The sequence below is a fragment of the Limulus polyphemus genome, unplaced genomic scaffold (genome assembly GCF_000517525.1).
Source record: "Limulus polyphemus unplaced genomic scaffold, Limulus_polyphemus-2.1.2 Scaffold8864, whole genome shotgun sequence".
Taxonomy (NCBI): Eukaryota; Metazoa; Arthropoda; class Merostomata; order Xiphosura; family Limulidae; genus Limulus; species Limulus polyphemus.
In genome coordinates this window covers 1-15,632 of record NW_013674474.1, presented here as the reverse complement: position 1 = coordinate 15,632, position 15,632 = coordinate 1, and the positions used below count along the sequence as shown (strand labels likewise).

Sequence of the window (15,632 nt, the reverse complement as noted above, 5' to 3'; positions counted from 1 at the left end):
CACATTATTGTCACGTGGCGTGACATTAGTCACGTGACCTCGCTGACGCAACAATACCCTTGATGAGGAAGAACAAGGACTTAACAAGGACTATGATGAAATGTTTCATGTCCTTGATGAGGAAGAACAAGGACTTAACAAGGACTATGATGAAATGGTTCATATCCTTGATGTACATTTGTTGGTTGTAATCTATATGATTTCTTACAGGAAATTCAACCAGTTTATTTTTCAAAACTTCGCGCCCATAGTTCTGTCAAGTTTTTTTTTGGACTGGTAAAGTGTAATTTGGCTGTCATTTTCTTTCTGGCCATAACCTTCGGACTAAAGAAAACAAAACAAACACCTTATCTTAATCTTGAACGTACAGACTAGAACTGATCGCAGCAAAAGATCTGCTTCGTAACCTGATTACTGATTAACTGACACGTCACAACCGAAATCTGACGCTCTGCATTCTGACCTGTTTCGATATTCTTCCTCATTCTGTGAAGTAAAAGTGGCTACGTTATAGGGTAATTACTCCAATAAACGTGACTACACTGGTAAAGTTTTAGAGTAGACCAGTCACGTGAAAACCTTATCTTCCGGCAACAGGCAATAAATCTAATGCTGGAGGTTGATCAACTGAATTCTGATTTTTTTTTATTTTACAAGTGAATACAACAAGGGTTGGTCTACACTCAGTAGCGTAAGTATGCCCCCGCAATTTGCGGGGAGGCCCGGGCCAAAGGAGGGCCTGACAAACATAAGAATTTCCGACAAGGGGAATAAATGTAGGGAGCTCAATTAGTTTTTATGCGGGGGGGGGGGGCATCTTTTATAGTTAAACTACTGTCTGCACCTGTGAGAAGAATTCATGACACAAAATGTTAAAAGTCATTTTTATTTTACTAGACTAGATGCTAAGCTAGTTTTTTTAAATATCCTAAATTAACAAAGTGATATTTTGTTGATTATCATTAATATATAACTGTTTTTGCCTGTTTCATTGGGTTTTGCACAAACCTACATGAGGGCTATCTATATTTGTACGGTAGTTTTTTAAAACTTCTTCATCTTCAGATTTTTACTTTCAGACATGATGGTCATAGTTGCGCGCCCCTACCGATCCTCCACGCCCCTCCCCCTTGGGGGCGAGCCCTACAGTTTGTCAGACTGAACAGTGAGATGTGATCATCGCTTTTGTAACTCACCCACGACCTCAAATGCGGATCGCAATTATGATTTTGGCGGCAACAGGAGAAAATGAAGGGACGAGAGTGACGTAACAGTTAGGGTATTGGACTTTGGAGCTGAGGATTCGTGGCTAGCAAATGTATAAAATCAGCATGTGTTTTAGAAATCGAAGGTCTAGATTATGAAATAATTCTAAGCTATATATTTAATTAAGAGGGAAGTTTGTTAATCACTACCATTAACTAATTATAAGTTTCATCCTATTTAAAGTATTGATTTTTTAAATTTTTTCCAGTGTTTTTCTCATTCTGCAAGTGGATGTTTTTTTATTTTTAAACAAACACCAGAGAATTATGTTCTTTTCGATTAAATATCGCTACTAAAAGCGCCAATCATCACTGAATTTTCAAGGCCTACAAAATAAAATGTTTTTTTTTTGTAGTTACTTTCACGGGCGACACCTACAGATTACAAACAAAAACGAAAACGCTATAGTGGACAGTTTTTGTTTTCCTACTTATTCTGACTTACGTCATTTCCCTAATTAAGAATTACAAACGCCGTGAATTCTTTGTCGAACTGTTTGTGTGTGTATGTGTCTGTAAGCGTGACTACTTGAAAAACAGGTTTTTAGGCCTACATGCGATTCCACTCGACCAAATTGGATGCGTTTCTTGAAATTCTTTGTCTTAAAAAAACCCTAGTGGATGATTATGTACTTTGAGATAAAAAAAAAACAAACACAAAACAAATACGCTTTAAGTAGTTTATTAAACAATTTTATTTCCGTTTCTTATTCCGTTGCGTAGTTGCGAGAATAAGAATAAACATATTTAGTTGTTTTGAATGTTGTTTAGCGCTAAGCTATGCAAAGGGCTACCCGTGCTCTGCCTGCCAAGGGTATCTAAACCCGATTTTTAGCGTAGTAAGCTGAGCCACAGGGGTGAGTGCGAAGATTTTTAGTAAAATAAATGATGTACCCTTAACCCTTATAATGTTTAGTTGAGGTGCCGTGGGGATTCAACATGGATTTCTAGTGTTATAAAGCTTCAAGCTTTCTGCACAACCACTGTTTTCTAATGAAACCATCTCGTTTCTGAGTTGTAGAAGTTACATATTTCGTGTCATCATTTTTCTGTTTGTTGGAAAGCTGAAGGATTTGACTTTAAAATATAATATCAAGCTATATTTTTTAAGTAAAAACTCCATTTTTTTGGATTAAACTTTGCAAGTTAAAATATTTACATATTAGTTACTGTTTTTTTTTGCCTCAAGAATGTTACTCTGGCAATTTAAAATCTGTTGGATTATGCTTATTTTTTATTTTTTTACGTAACTACTAGAGACATCTTTATCAGATGAGGTTTTAATTCGTTGTTTATCTTGTAATGTCTTCGATTGTTTAAGAAAATGAGAGTCTGTACTCGAATGTTTGTGAGTAGTCATTAGGGAATTACTATTTATTGATCGTAATCTATTTTCTCCTCATTACCCCTTTCACGAACTAAAGATAATTTCGCGGACCCTCATACTCAGGTAGGTCTATCTGCGGAAGATGATCCTACAGTATACAAAAGCAACGCCTACATAAATAAATAAGTTCAGGAAATTTTCAAACAAAACGTTATCTTTATTTAATCGAACATAGTATTAATATATATATATATTAATTGTAGTAAAGCACGTCGATCTTTACCGTCACGAGCACTCTCTAGAATGCTAACAGACCCCCCTTGGGGTCTGCGGGACACAGGTTGAGAACGAAAAACGCGAATGTAGGCACCTGAATGAATAGGTAATGTTCACATATAAACAGGACGTACATTTGCAGGAGTCTTAAACAACATCTCTAGGATATACAGAGAAATACATAAACAGGTGTGCCATCTATCGATCTTCAATTAGTTACTCAATAACAACAGTTGGTATATGTTTTTTGGGGTGATAAATGCATGTAAGTAGGGGGTAGCTAAGGTCGACTACAGCTTCACTGTAGGCGAATGCTACCTATATAACCGTATACGTGACGTAGTTAGTGACGTGAGGGGCGTGGCAGCGTACTCAGGGTGGAAGCATCTAATTTCGCCCCCCACACCTGTCCAAAGTTGGAAATGTTTGTCACAGTTAACTTGCGTTGTAGGTAGCTACTGCCACGTTCAACGCTCACTAGATTTAAAATCTTCAAAGATCTAATACGTTTCTTCAAAGGTGCGGAGTTAGTAGGATCAAAGAAGGTTTACCTAGCTTCTGTATCAGGTGAGGGTGAGTAAAAGGTGAGAGGTAGTAAGTTGTCTCTCAAAGGTGAAATATAGGTCTGAAAATCATACTAATATTAAAAAGTTAGTCTAGAAAGCTGTAAAGATAGACTTAAACATCTGCCAACTGTGAAAGTTTGACATTTTTTATGTGAATGAATTAATGTAGAAAGGTTGGAAAACAGACATATACATCTGTAAAAAAATGTCAAACTTTCACAGTTGGTGGGAATGAATTAATGTAGAAAGGTATGAAAATAGACATGTACATCTGTAAAAATTCAGAACTTCATAGTTGGTGTAAATGAATTGGCGTTCAGTGCGTGAATATACTGATAACCTAATTCTGTTTTGAAGGTACGAAAAAAATTACCTTTCTGTAAAAGGTAACGTTGAATGAGCAGCGAAAAAGCTTACTTAATTGTTAAAACAATTAATTTTGGCCAACTTTCAGAAAGGTGGTAAAGTTCACATTTCTCTAGTAGTCTAACCGATCTTTCTGAATTCTCAACTTGTCACTTTTATTTCCAAGTCTTGTACATACCAACGTCGCCTCAGGTAGGACGTTACGATATATATCTTGGTTAACATTCTGATTGGATTTTGCAGCTGCAGGCAGTTTTTTTTACTGGCTATCATTACTTGCCATTTGAATTACACGACACAAAACAAAAACCTAAACTAAGTACTTCTATAAACACGACGATTTATTCACAAAGCTTAACACATTTATACAAAAAGCTCCGCATAAACAGTAAACAACATATCTGCTACTAAGCTGTTTACAGATCACGTTTCTCAGTAAATATAAACTCTACATATCCAAAAATTAGTATGTTATAATATTAATTCCTAATATTGATGTCGTCCAGCATTCAATCGAAGAATTAACTGAAAACATTGATAACTTGATGATGTAAAAGTGAATGTCAGGTATAACAAGGGGTAAAATAAAAGCCAATATTGAAAGGTCAATTTCTACTCGGAATTGCAAGGTCTATACAGAGTAGAAACTGACCTTTGAATACACAGAAGAAACAAACCTTACAATACACACAGAAGAAACAAACGTTACATGCACAGAAGAAACAAACCTTACAATTCACAGAAGAAACAAACCTTACACTACACAGAAGAAACAAACCTTACAATACACAGAAGAAACAAACCTTACAATACACAGAAGAAACAAACCTTACACTACACAGAAGAAACAAACCTTACAATACACAGAAGAAACAAACCTTACAATACACAGAAGAAACAAACCTTACACTACACAGAAGAAACAAACCTTACACTACACAGAAGAAACAAACCTTACAATACACAGAAGAAACAAACCTTACAATACACAGAAGAAACCGTTTTTCACGTTTTCAGATGAATATTAATAACTTAAGTGTTCAATGAATTCTACAGATGTTCAACATAAAGAGCTAACATACAGAGTTGATACTATCGTTACAGCTCAAAATGGAAAAAAAACTAATTAAAAAAGCACAGTAGTATAATAAGTTTAAATTAGTACCATGTTAAGTATAAGGTTCAAGATTTGAATATAACAATAAGTAATTGGACTTTGAAGATTTTGATAGAATTAAAACTAATCAACTGAATGCTATTTCTATATTGAATTAAGCAGATTCGAGCTTGCCATTGTTAAACTGCTTTTAATGTCATTTCTAAAGGAATATAAAGTGGCAGATGTTACTGTAAGACATGCCGGCTTATCGAGATAGCAGTAGCAATCCTAATGCAACAACTACAACGGTGGTGACTAGACGAGTGGAACCAACTCCACCAGTAGAGCTGGTAAGTTATCATTTATGTGGACGACTTGATGTATTTCATAATGCCCTGCTAACCTAACATAGCCAGGTTTTCACGGACGCAGTCAATGTGTATTCTAAAATACGTCGCAAATTTGGGTTTGTAGGTTTCTGATACTTAAATTTTATTCTCGGAAGTTATAAAGCTCGTTCATGAACAACAAACGAATTGGAGTTGCAACATAAAAACAACAACGAAAACGAAATGTTTAGTTACATAAAAAAAAAATAAAACCCTAACGACTTCGACGTATTGACCTGTTTAAAGCGCTTGGTTTTAACAGATAAAACCCTAACGACTTCGACATATTGACCTGTTTAAAGCGCTTGGTTTTAGCAGATAAAACCCTAACGACTTCGACATATTGACCTGTTTAAAGCGCTTGGTTTTAGCAGATAAAACCCTAACGACTTCGACATATTGACCTGTTTAAAGCGCTTGGTTTTAGCAGATAAAACCCTAACGACTTCGACATATTGACCTGTTTAAAGCGCTTGGTTTTAACAGATAAAACCCTAACGACTTCGAGATATTGACCTGTTTAAAGCGCTTGGTTTTAACAGATAAAACCTTAACGACTTCGACATATTGACCTGTTTAAAGCGCTTGGTTTTAGCAGATAAAACCCTAACGACTTCGACATATTGACCTGTTTAAAGCGCTTGGTTTTAGCAGCTTCTTCCAAACATACCCAGTCTGCGAGTCGATGAGATAAAATTCGGGGGATTGGGTGGGCTACAGAGGGATTGTCTTGGTTTTCCGAATTCAAGTTATGACAAAACAAATGTATCCCGATAAAGAGATTGATCTATTAACCTCAAAAAATAGATTTGACTGCCAAAAGAACACACTTCTCAATAATGTTGAGCCATGGAGATGCGGAGGTTAGTGAGTTGGCCAAACTGTGTTCCTCTGGCACGAGATAGTAGAAGTGCTCACCTTCAAACAGGTACCACACTGACACGTTTTATAGCTTCGTTGAACATACCTCGACCATCTCTATTACCAGAAAATCGCGGAGAAAACTGTTTTATAGAACTGAGGATTTTGTTTGTTTGTTTGTAATTAAGCACAAAGCTACATAATGGGCTATCTGTCTCTGCCAACCACAGGTATCGAAACCCGAATTCTAGCGTTGTAAGTCCGCAGAAATACCGCTGTGCCAGTGGGGGGCTAGAACTGAGGAACCAGATATTGTATTGCGCAACATTTGTGGCAACCACCGTGTTTTATGTAAGATTTTGGGTTGGTGTATCGGTTATATTTTCTTATAGCCTGGAAACTAATGCCAATTTGGCCACACTGGTGGGCAATACCTATGCCATATATCGCAAAGAGCTCAAGTCTTTATTCATACTTTAAAAAAGAGAAAGTACGAGAAAGCTTTGTTTGGAAATCAATACACCAAACACGTCTTCCTGACTTTCAGACTGGGTGTTAATTAATTTACCCGTTTTTTTTTCCTACTTTGTTCTAATTCTCATGAATGTTTATTTACATACTCTAGCGAAATTAGAATGTAAGATATAAAACTTAGATACTTATGAAATAAGAAGTTATAGTTTTCTAAAGGTTTATTTCGGAATATAAGATGAATTAGGCCTATAATTATAACTAAAAAATATGCATTTTTACTTGCAAACACAAAATAAACCACATATACTATATAAATTTATAATTACATCTCATTGTTTATTTGCAAACACATTTTTTTTGTATCTTCAATTACAAAACATAAGTATAGGCTTTTTAAAAAAAACAAAAAACAACACCAACATGGATATAGAAGTCGCTTAAATTACAGAATCATTGATTTAAATAAAATAATTATGAAGTAGTCTGAATGGTGTGTTTTAAGGTCAGAGTATCAACTTATGAATGTTATATCACTTAAACTTATAGTTGCTGTATTTACATGAAAATTCTACTGGATGTTATTTTTAACATTTAGGCTTAACATATACAAACAAATACCTATAATATGGTTTTTAATCATCTACCATGTAATATGAGGATGTAAGTTTTACTATTTCTTATACCGATTATCGTGCTAGTGAAGGTTGTGTTTTTCATTTAATGTTTAGAGTGACCTGTTTTTGTTTTGACCAGTAGGTATCGTGTTGATTATTTGATTGCTGTAATGTAATCTTAGTTAAATGATCCAATTGTCTATTTTCCTCTGGTTTCCTTCGATGATATTCATTTTTTGTTTGATTTCTTAGACCCCGAATGGCATCGCCTCAGCCAAACATGGTAAGTGATAAACCTAATGTATATACTAATAATGTCTTAAACATTTAACAATAAACATCAGACTGCGTTTATGTGTTATTCAGGAATAATGAATGTGACCCGAGTACTGTTGAGAGTGAACAAATGTTTTGTTGAGTGTGTTGCGGACGCTAAGGCTCCATCCAGCGTTAATGACATCTATCGGGACCGTATGAAACTTTTGAAAATTATTCGTGAACGTTAAACAAACCGCGTTTCTCCATGTTAAACGGTTTTCCAGCCATCCGTTTTCAAAAGCATTTCCAAAATTCTTGCACACCCCATATGTTAAGGTATGTTAAGAATGATTATAAAATATGTTAAAAGTTGATATAAATTATGTCAAAAAGTGAAATAAATTATCTTAAGAATTGGAATAAATTACGTTTGAAAAGGATATCAATTATGTTAACAGGAGACATGAACTTTGTTAAGACTGGATATCAATTATGTTAACAGGAGACATGAACTTTGTTAAGACTGGATATCAATTATGTTAACAGGAGACATGAACTTTGTTAAGACTGGATATCAATTATGTTAACAGAAGACGTGAACTTTGTTAAGAATGGATATCAATCATGTTAACAGAAGACATGAACTTTGTTAAGACTGGATATCAATTATGTTAACAGAAGACATGAACTTTGTTAAGAATGGATATCAATTATGTTAATAGAATTAACATAATTGATATCCATTCTTAACAAAGTTCATGTCTTCTGTTAACATAATTGATATCCATTCTTAACAAAGTTCATGTCTTCTGTTAACATAACTTATGTTCATTCTTAACAAAGTTCGTGTCTTCTGTTAACATAACTTATGTTCATTCTTAACAAAGTTCGTGTCTTCTGTTAACATAATTGATATCCAGTCTTAACAAAGTTCGTGTCTTCTGTTAACATAATTGATATCCATTCTTAACAAAGTTCATGTCTTCTGTTAACATAATTGATATCCAGTCTTAACAAAGTTCATGTCTGTTCATTCTTAACAAAGTTCATGTCTTCTGTTAACATAACTGATATCCATTCTTAACAAAGTTCATGTCTTCTGTAAGTTATGTTAACAGAAGACATGAACTTTGTTAAGAATGAACATAAGTTATGTTAACAGAAGACATGAACTTTGTTAAGAATGGATATCAATTATGTTAATAAAAGACATGAACTTTGTTAAGAATGAACATAAGTTATGTTAACAGAGGACATAAATTATAAAGCCCATTGCTTCGTATTCATATTAAAAATCCTTCGACAAGATACAAGATATTGAGAATAAACGTCTGTGTGGTAGAAGGCTCTACTACGGGATACATGTATGCTATTACTACAGGATTTCGACCTTCATAACAAAAATACTATAAAATTAAAATTAAGCCTGAATAATTAAGAATATAACCTAAACATTGAATAAAGCTGTATGTAATCAATCGTGGTTGACGGAATTCTTTTGTTTTTCTTTACCTATTATTTAGAGGAATGGACAACTTCCAAGAAAGTTGTGAACCACAAAACCAGACAGGTAGGATATTTAATCTTTAATGTTTTTGAAAGTTGTCACCAGATGGAAAGGCTAGCACAGTCGGTAGTTCTTAAAAAATATTTTTAGCCTAATAAATATACATTTATTTTATTATAAATTACGATTTTACCTGAGCTATTGCTTTCTTACTGCCAAATTAGTGTCATTGAAAACTTTAATTTACAGTTTGTTTTTATATAATAATTTAACTTTACTTGTAACGATTTGGTCACCAGGTAGAGACACGGGTGCAGCGGCAACTCGTGTATGAAGACGGAAAAGTGGTTGCCGATAGTGGACCTCAGATTTCCACTAAAACTACAGAAGATAATCGTACAGAAGAAATGGAAAATAGAGATGTAAGAATACATTTCCATTTCTAAAACTGTAATAATGAATAAATTTCGGTAAACAAAACAAAAAGTTACGACACAGTGTAGGAAAACACGTTTAAAAGATAAAGGTTCTGTGCCCTTATCAGCATATGTGTGGAAAGCAAACCATGGATACTTCAAGGTTTGATTTTCACAGTTGATAATCATATTTAATCAGGGTCTAGAAGAGGTGCTCTCGTTTTTACTTCGTACTAGAGTTTCTAAACTGAGCAACATTTAGTTTTATGTAAATCATCAGAGTATTAGAATTAGAGTCTCACTTATTTTAACCTATTAATTACTAAGAAAATACGTTGGCCACATTTTAGCATAAGACTACAGGGGGAGAGGATACAGGTTCGGATTACGCACCCGTTCCCGGTTCAGCGCGAGTGATCACCGAGAAGACTGAGACGCGACAAACTACGAGGGAGAATAAAGAGGAAGATATGCAACTGCATGACGAAACTTTCCAGGAACTGACAGGCACTGTAAGTACATTATTATAAGACGTCTTATAGACGAAGATATGCAACTGCATGACGAAACTTTCCAGGAACTAACAGGCACTGTAAGTACATTATTGTAAGACGTTTTATAAAGGAAGGTAAGCAACTGTGTGATGAAACTTTTCAGGAACTGACAGGCACTGTAAGTACATTACTATAAGACGTTTTAGAGGAAGGTAAGCAACTGTGTGACGAAACTTTTCAGGAACTGACAGGCACTGTAAGTACATTATTATAAGACGTTTTTAGAGGAAGGTAAGCAGCTGAATGGCGAAACTTTTCAGGAACTGACAGGCACTGTATGTACATTATTATAAGACGTTTTATAGACGAAGGTAAGCAACTGCGTGACGAAACTTTCCAGGAATTGACAGGCACTGTAAGTACATTATTGTAAGACGTTTTATAAAGGAAGGTAAGCAACTGTGTGACGAAACTTTTCAGGAACTGACAGGCACTGTAAGTACATTATTATAAGACGTTTTATAGACGAAGGTAAGCAACTGCGTGACGAAACTTTCCAGGAACTGACAGGCACTTTAAGTATGTTATTATAAGACGTTTTATAGAGGAAGGTAAGCAACTGCGTGACGAAACTTTCCAGGAACTGACAGGCACTGTAAATATATTATTATAAGATGTTTTATAGACGAAGATCTACAACTGCACGACGAAACTTTTCAGGAACCGACAGGCACTTTAAGTATGCTATTATAAGACGTTTTATAGAGGAAGATATACAACTGCGTGACGAAACTTTCCAGGAACCGACAGACACTTTAAGTATGTTATTATAAGACAAGTTTATTACGTGGTAAGAAGTGGATGCATCTTGAGTTTATTCTCACATGTGTGTGTAATATTAGTCTATGTGTAATATTAGTCTATGTGTAATATTAGCCTATGTGTAATATTAGTCTATGTGTAATATTAGCCTACTTTAACTCACTTTTGAATACGGCCCATTGAACGAGCTCCTTAAGTAGTTGAACACGTTAATGAACAATCAGGTCATATACTTATGTGTTAACTTGTACGTAAAATGTTTTAGCATGTAATAATTTGTTTCTGTTTAAGGATCTTCATCAAAAGGCACTGACAGCCCCTGATGATGGATTCTTCAGTCAAGAAATAGATGTCAGTAAACCATACCCGGGTAAAATCACTCACTACTCTTGTCGCGGCCAAAAAGTGACGGACAAAGAAGAAGTAAATGAAGTGTCCGAGTGGAAAGACGGGGAGATAACTACAGAGACCACTACTACACGACATCATGAAGAACAGCATGATGATGAGGTCCCTGAAGATGAAATTGACGAAGCGACAATCCCAGAAATATCTAAAGAAACGACAAATAACATTGAGTACTATGGGGATTATACCAACCAAGAAAGTTTGAGTGAGAGATTAAGACGAGAGAGAGAACAGAGGATTAGGAAGGAACTATTTCCCGAGCGACAGAATACAATTTCTCAGAACGCTCTCGGTTCTAAATACAAGAAGGAGATCATGGATTGTGAAAGAAACCACGGGTTAGATAACCACTTAGACACCAATAGTGACAGCAACTATGAGCCAGCAAACAGAAAAACAACTAAAAGTACTATTCATATCAAAATGAACAACAGTTCCGAATCTCCCTCTCGGGCTCACGTGGAAAAGGATTTTATAGAAAGTGGGAACAAATTTTCCAGAAACGTTCAAGATAGAGCAATTTATGACAAGACTAAAAAAAATTTCGTGGGGGTGTCGGAATGGGATCCAAGACCTCGAAAGTTTTCTGAAGTTCAGAGTTCACCAAAACGAAGAGAAAGTACAAAGTCTACCCCACCAGGAGGCTCGTGGAAAAACTTCAGTTCATCTTCGCATCTGGTAAATGAAAGTTCACCAAGATATGAATCATCATCTTTGAGGAGGCAGTCAACTCCATGGAAGTCCACGTCCTCTATCAGAGACGACTTTCACAGAACATTTCTAGACGACCAGAAGAAAGATAGACACGACTCTTTCCAAACAAAGCACCTGTCTCCTGATAGGTCCAAGGTACAAAGGTCTTACTCCCACAAGGATGCTTCTCGAAAGTTCACAGTGTATGACGATTCTAGGGCCCCCAGGGTCACCACCTTCAACAAGGATTATTCGAATTCTCCTATTTCTCAGACCCTGCCACGTGATACAAAATTTAAAAATAGCCCAAATACTAGTTACGTATACACTTCAGTGAATAAGTCTACACCTCAAGATCATGACAGGAAAGACAGCTGGATCCACGTGGATAGTCAACACGTGACTCTACCCCGACGACTTGCAACACATCCCGCGAGAGTTTCTGAAGAACGTGACGTTCAGACATTGCCTAGGACTCATTCTAAGAAGCCCCATCAAGAACAGAGGAAGAATTCTGCAACAGGGACACCTCGCCGTTCATTCTACTTTGGGGATGAAAGTGACGTTAGTTTCCATAGTGATGGTAAAAAGAAGACAGGACAACCCCAAAGTTTTGACGAATCCAGCAGCTACAAAAGATTCTTAAAATTCAAAAATAACTGTACTGACCAGCCAATCAGATATCACACAATAGAACGAGATGTCAGAGTGAAAGACAGACCTCAGAGGTCATCAATTCATCTGAGTATAGGGGATCTAAGAAGTCCTCATTACAAATCAGAATTAAATCGCAGCAGTGAAGACAACATCTGGGACCAATCTCATTATCACACAGTAGTGAGGCGTGACGTATCTGGAAGAAAAACCTCCTATCAGCATACCTTCAGCAACGGTGATGATCAGAGTGGTAAAGACGTCATAAGCCCCATTGACAAATCTGACATTCGTAAATCAAAGCTTCAACCTTACGGAAAACGAAAAGAGCTCATTTTTAACTCTGATGCCCCGAATAAGGATTTTATGAAAACTACAGAGAGTGACGTCAATAGAAGACAACTCACCGACTCAAGACGCTCATTCTCTCCTCCAGTTCTTATGAAAGTAAATGGGACAACCACATTTAAGACTCGATCTTTCACCCCACCCGAATCACCACAAGAGGCTCCTCCACGTCCAACCCCACCTCCTCCTAGTGGAGGACTGTTTGACAACAACACTCTTCCAAAGTTCCGCTCAGAAAAAACGTCCAATCATCCGCATTCTCTTACTCTGGCGACAAAAGTTCCTACCTTCAGCCCGTTATCAAGCCCTATGGAAATCAAAGCCATGGCTAGCAGAACAACAATGGCGCCTCTATCAAGCCACGATCATCATGAACATGAAGAAATTGTTGTACCTGTAAGGCCACCCCGTAGGTCTAGAGGAACAGCAAAGTGGGATGACAGATAAATATAGTTTGAGAGAAATAATAATACTAATTAACTGGTACTGTAATTAGAAGCATTAGGGTTAACACAATTTTTTAATGATTATTTAACAAACTTATAATTTGTCGGGACAAAAGTAGGACTGGAAGAACAGATTCTTGTTTCAAGACATGTTATGGAAATATAATGAAAATAGAGATATAGCGTACTGAAATGCTCGGATTAGAAAGGTATCACGAAATTTCCCCTACAGTGATATTCCTAACAGGACCGCGTTATGATTGTCTCTCATTGTCGAACTTCCATTGAAACCATACAAGCGATTTGTTTTTTATGACAATATTATAAAAACTCAAGCAACAATATATCATATAAATGTAAGATATTTACGTATATATTGATATAACAGACTGTAGGTTATTTTAACATTAACGTATTAGAATAGTTCTTTTTAAATATCAAATATAACACATATTATAATATATCCGTTTTAAATTCTGAATGTTTTGAATTTAATAATATCAGTGTCATGTCATATGCGTAAAACGTGTTAATATCTAAATATATTATGTTACTATATGTATACATAAATATGCCAAAATGTTTTTTTTTATTTAAGTAAAATATTGTAATTATTAAAGACAATAATAACGCAGTCCTGTCAAGGAAATTTTGTAGTACATTTCTCGTTCGAGATATTGTGCAACTCAGGAAAAGTACCATGTTTTTAATAATACCAAATAACACTTATTACCATACAACTGTGGTAAGGAAGGTTACAACAACACACTTACCATCTTCTAACCACATAACTGGTTTCACATATATTCTTATACTCCAGTAGTTTAGGCGCTGAGGGGACTGCAAACCGATATGATCAGTTTTAATTAATTTTACAGTTACTATGGTAACAGTAACAGCACAAACTATAACCATAGTTACCATAACAAATGTGTATAAAACCATAGTTTGTATCGTAAATGGTTACCTTGTATATAATAATAATAATTAAAAATAACACAGCGAAAATTTACTGGAAGTAGAAGTAATTAAACACTAATATATCTTCACGTGTGTACAATTAGCGCACACGCTAGAGTAGGTCAAAGTTCACAGATATTAATAGTAAAGTAATAACTTTAATAGTTTAATACTTGTATAAGCAAGGTTTAACCAAACTGTTAGTTTTACATTTTATTTTTGTATTTTATACGTGGTTAATCTGAACTAAAAAAGTTTTACTACCAGTTCTCTGTAATTGTAAAATTTTGTGACGTCAATCTGCCCCCTCCTTCTGCATCCCAGCACCAATTAACAGTTAATTCAGACCTTCAATTGTCTGAATAGCTTAGCTAAGTGTTGTATATGACATATAATTGGACGTTTAACCAGTAATTTAAAAAGCATACCTGTCCGGTGACTTCTTCATCCCATTGGCTCGCTTTTTCGGGAGTTTTTTTTTGTATGTAGCAGTTTCATTGCAACCCATAGTTTGAAATTAATATTATTATAATTTAAACATCACTGACAATTCTGTCTATTGTTAGGCATATTTCATGATATAAAATTTACATATATTCGCAAAATGCTGTTGTTTTATATCCGAAGAATGTTTGATACAGCTTGAAACATGATCCCCCCCCCCTACCCCAGTTAGTAAACAGTTTTTGTTGCCTGAAAATAATGTTCAGAGCAAAAGATACAATTCTAAACATTTTGACCGGTAATACACGGTTCACGATGATAAACCTTTCGGCCATATTGCACGGGTTTCACGACTTAAGACAGAAGAATTCATATGACGTCACATCTCTCATCATGCATAACGTATATTTTGTATATATTAGTCATAGATTTTTTTTCAAGATAAAAAAAACTGATTTAAGGAATTATTATTTTACTAAAAAAATTACAGTTAGATACTGACTTTATAATTCATTTATGATGTTACTGTTGCTCTAACACGATTATTAACCAAATCACGAAAATATTCAGTTTGTTTCTGTCAAATCAAACAACTTCAATCGGAAGGAAAACAGGATCTAAGCCTAACAAGGTTAAATGTACAGTTTTTTAGAATAAAGATCACATTAGATTTACTAAATCTGCCTCCGCTTGCTTATTTTTAGTTATTGTGGTATTGATATGTTGGTACGTAGATCGTATCGGCAATGGCCTCGTGTTAGGGTTAGCATCTTTGTCAAAGTTACTGGTACCAAAATGCATTAGAAAACAAAAACGGATGGACATTCACATGGATTTATATGAACGTAAATTATCTTCTTTGGTACGTAGATCGTATCGGCAATGGCCTCGTGTTAGGGTTAGCATCTTTGTCAAAGTTACTGGTACCAAAACGCATTAGAAAAC

The 15,632-nt window shown here is 35.3% G+C and overlaps 1 protein-coding gene across 3 annotated transcripts in view; it reads left to right on the top strand.

Annotated features, from left to right (window-relative positions):
• The window catches only part of LOC106475606, an 18,220-nt gene extending 2,588 nt beyond the window's left edge, over positions 1-15,632 (top strand). For all 3 annotated transcript variants that reach the window (XM_013936282.2, XM_022379674.1, XM_013936283.2), the window contains exons 2-7: positions 5,126-5,249; positions 7,490-7,520; positions 9,019-9,065; positions 9,302-9,424; positions 9,769-9,930; positions 11,026-15,632. In XM_013936282.2, the coding sequence (XP_013791736.1) occupies positions 5,157-5,249; positions 7,490-7,520; positions 9,019-9,065; positions 9,302-9,424; positions 9,769-9,930; positions 11,026-13,284 (2,715 nt within the window). In that variant the 5' untranslated portion in view covers positions 5,126-5,156 and the 3' untranslated portion in view covers positions 13,285-15,632. The remainder of the gene's footprint in view (positions 1-5,125; positions 5,250-7,489; positions 7,521-9,018; positions 9,066-9,301; positions 9,425-9,768; positions 9,931-11,025) is intronic.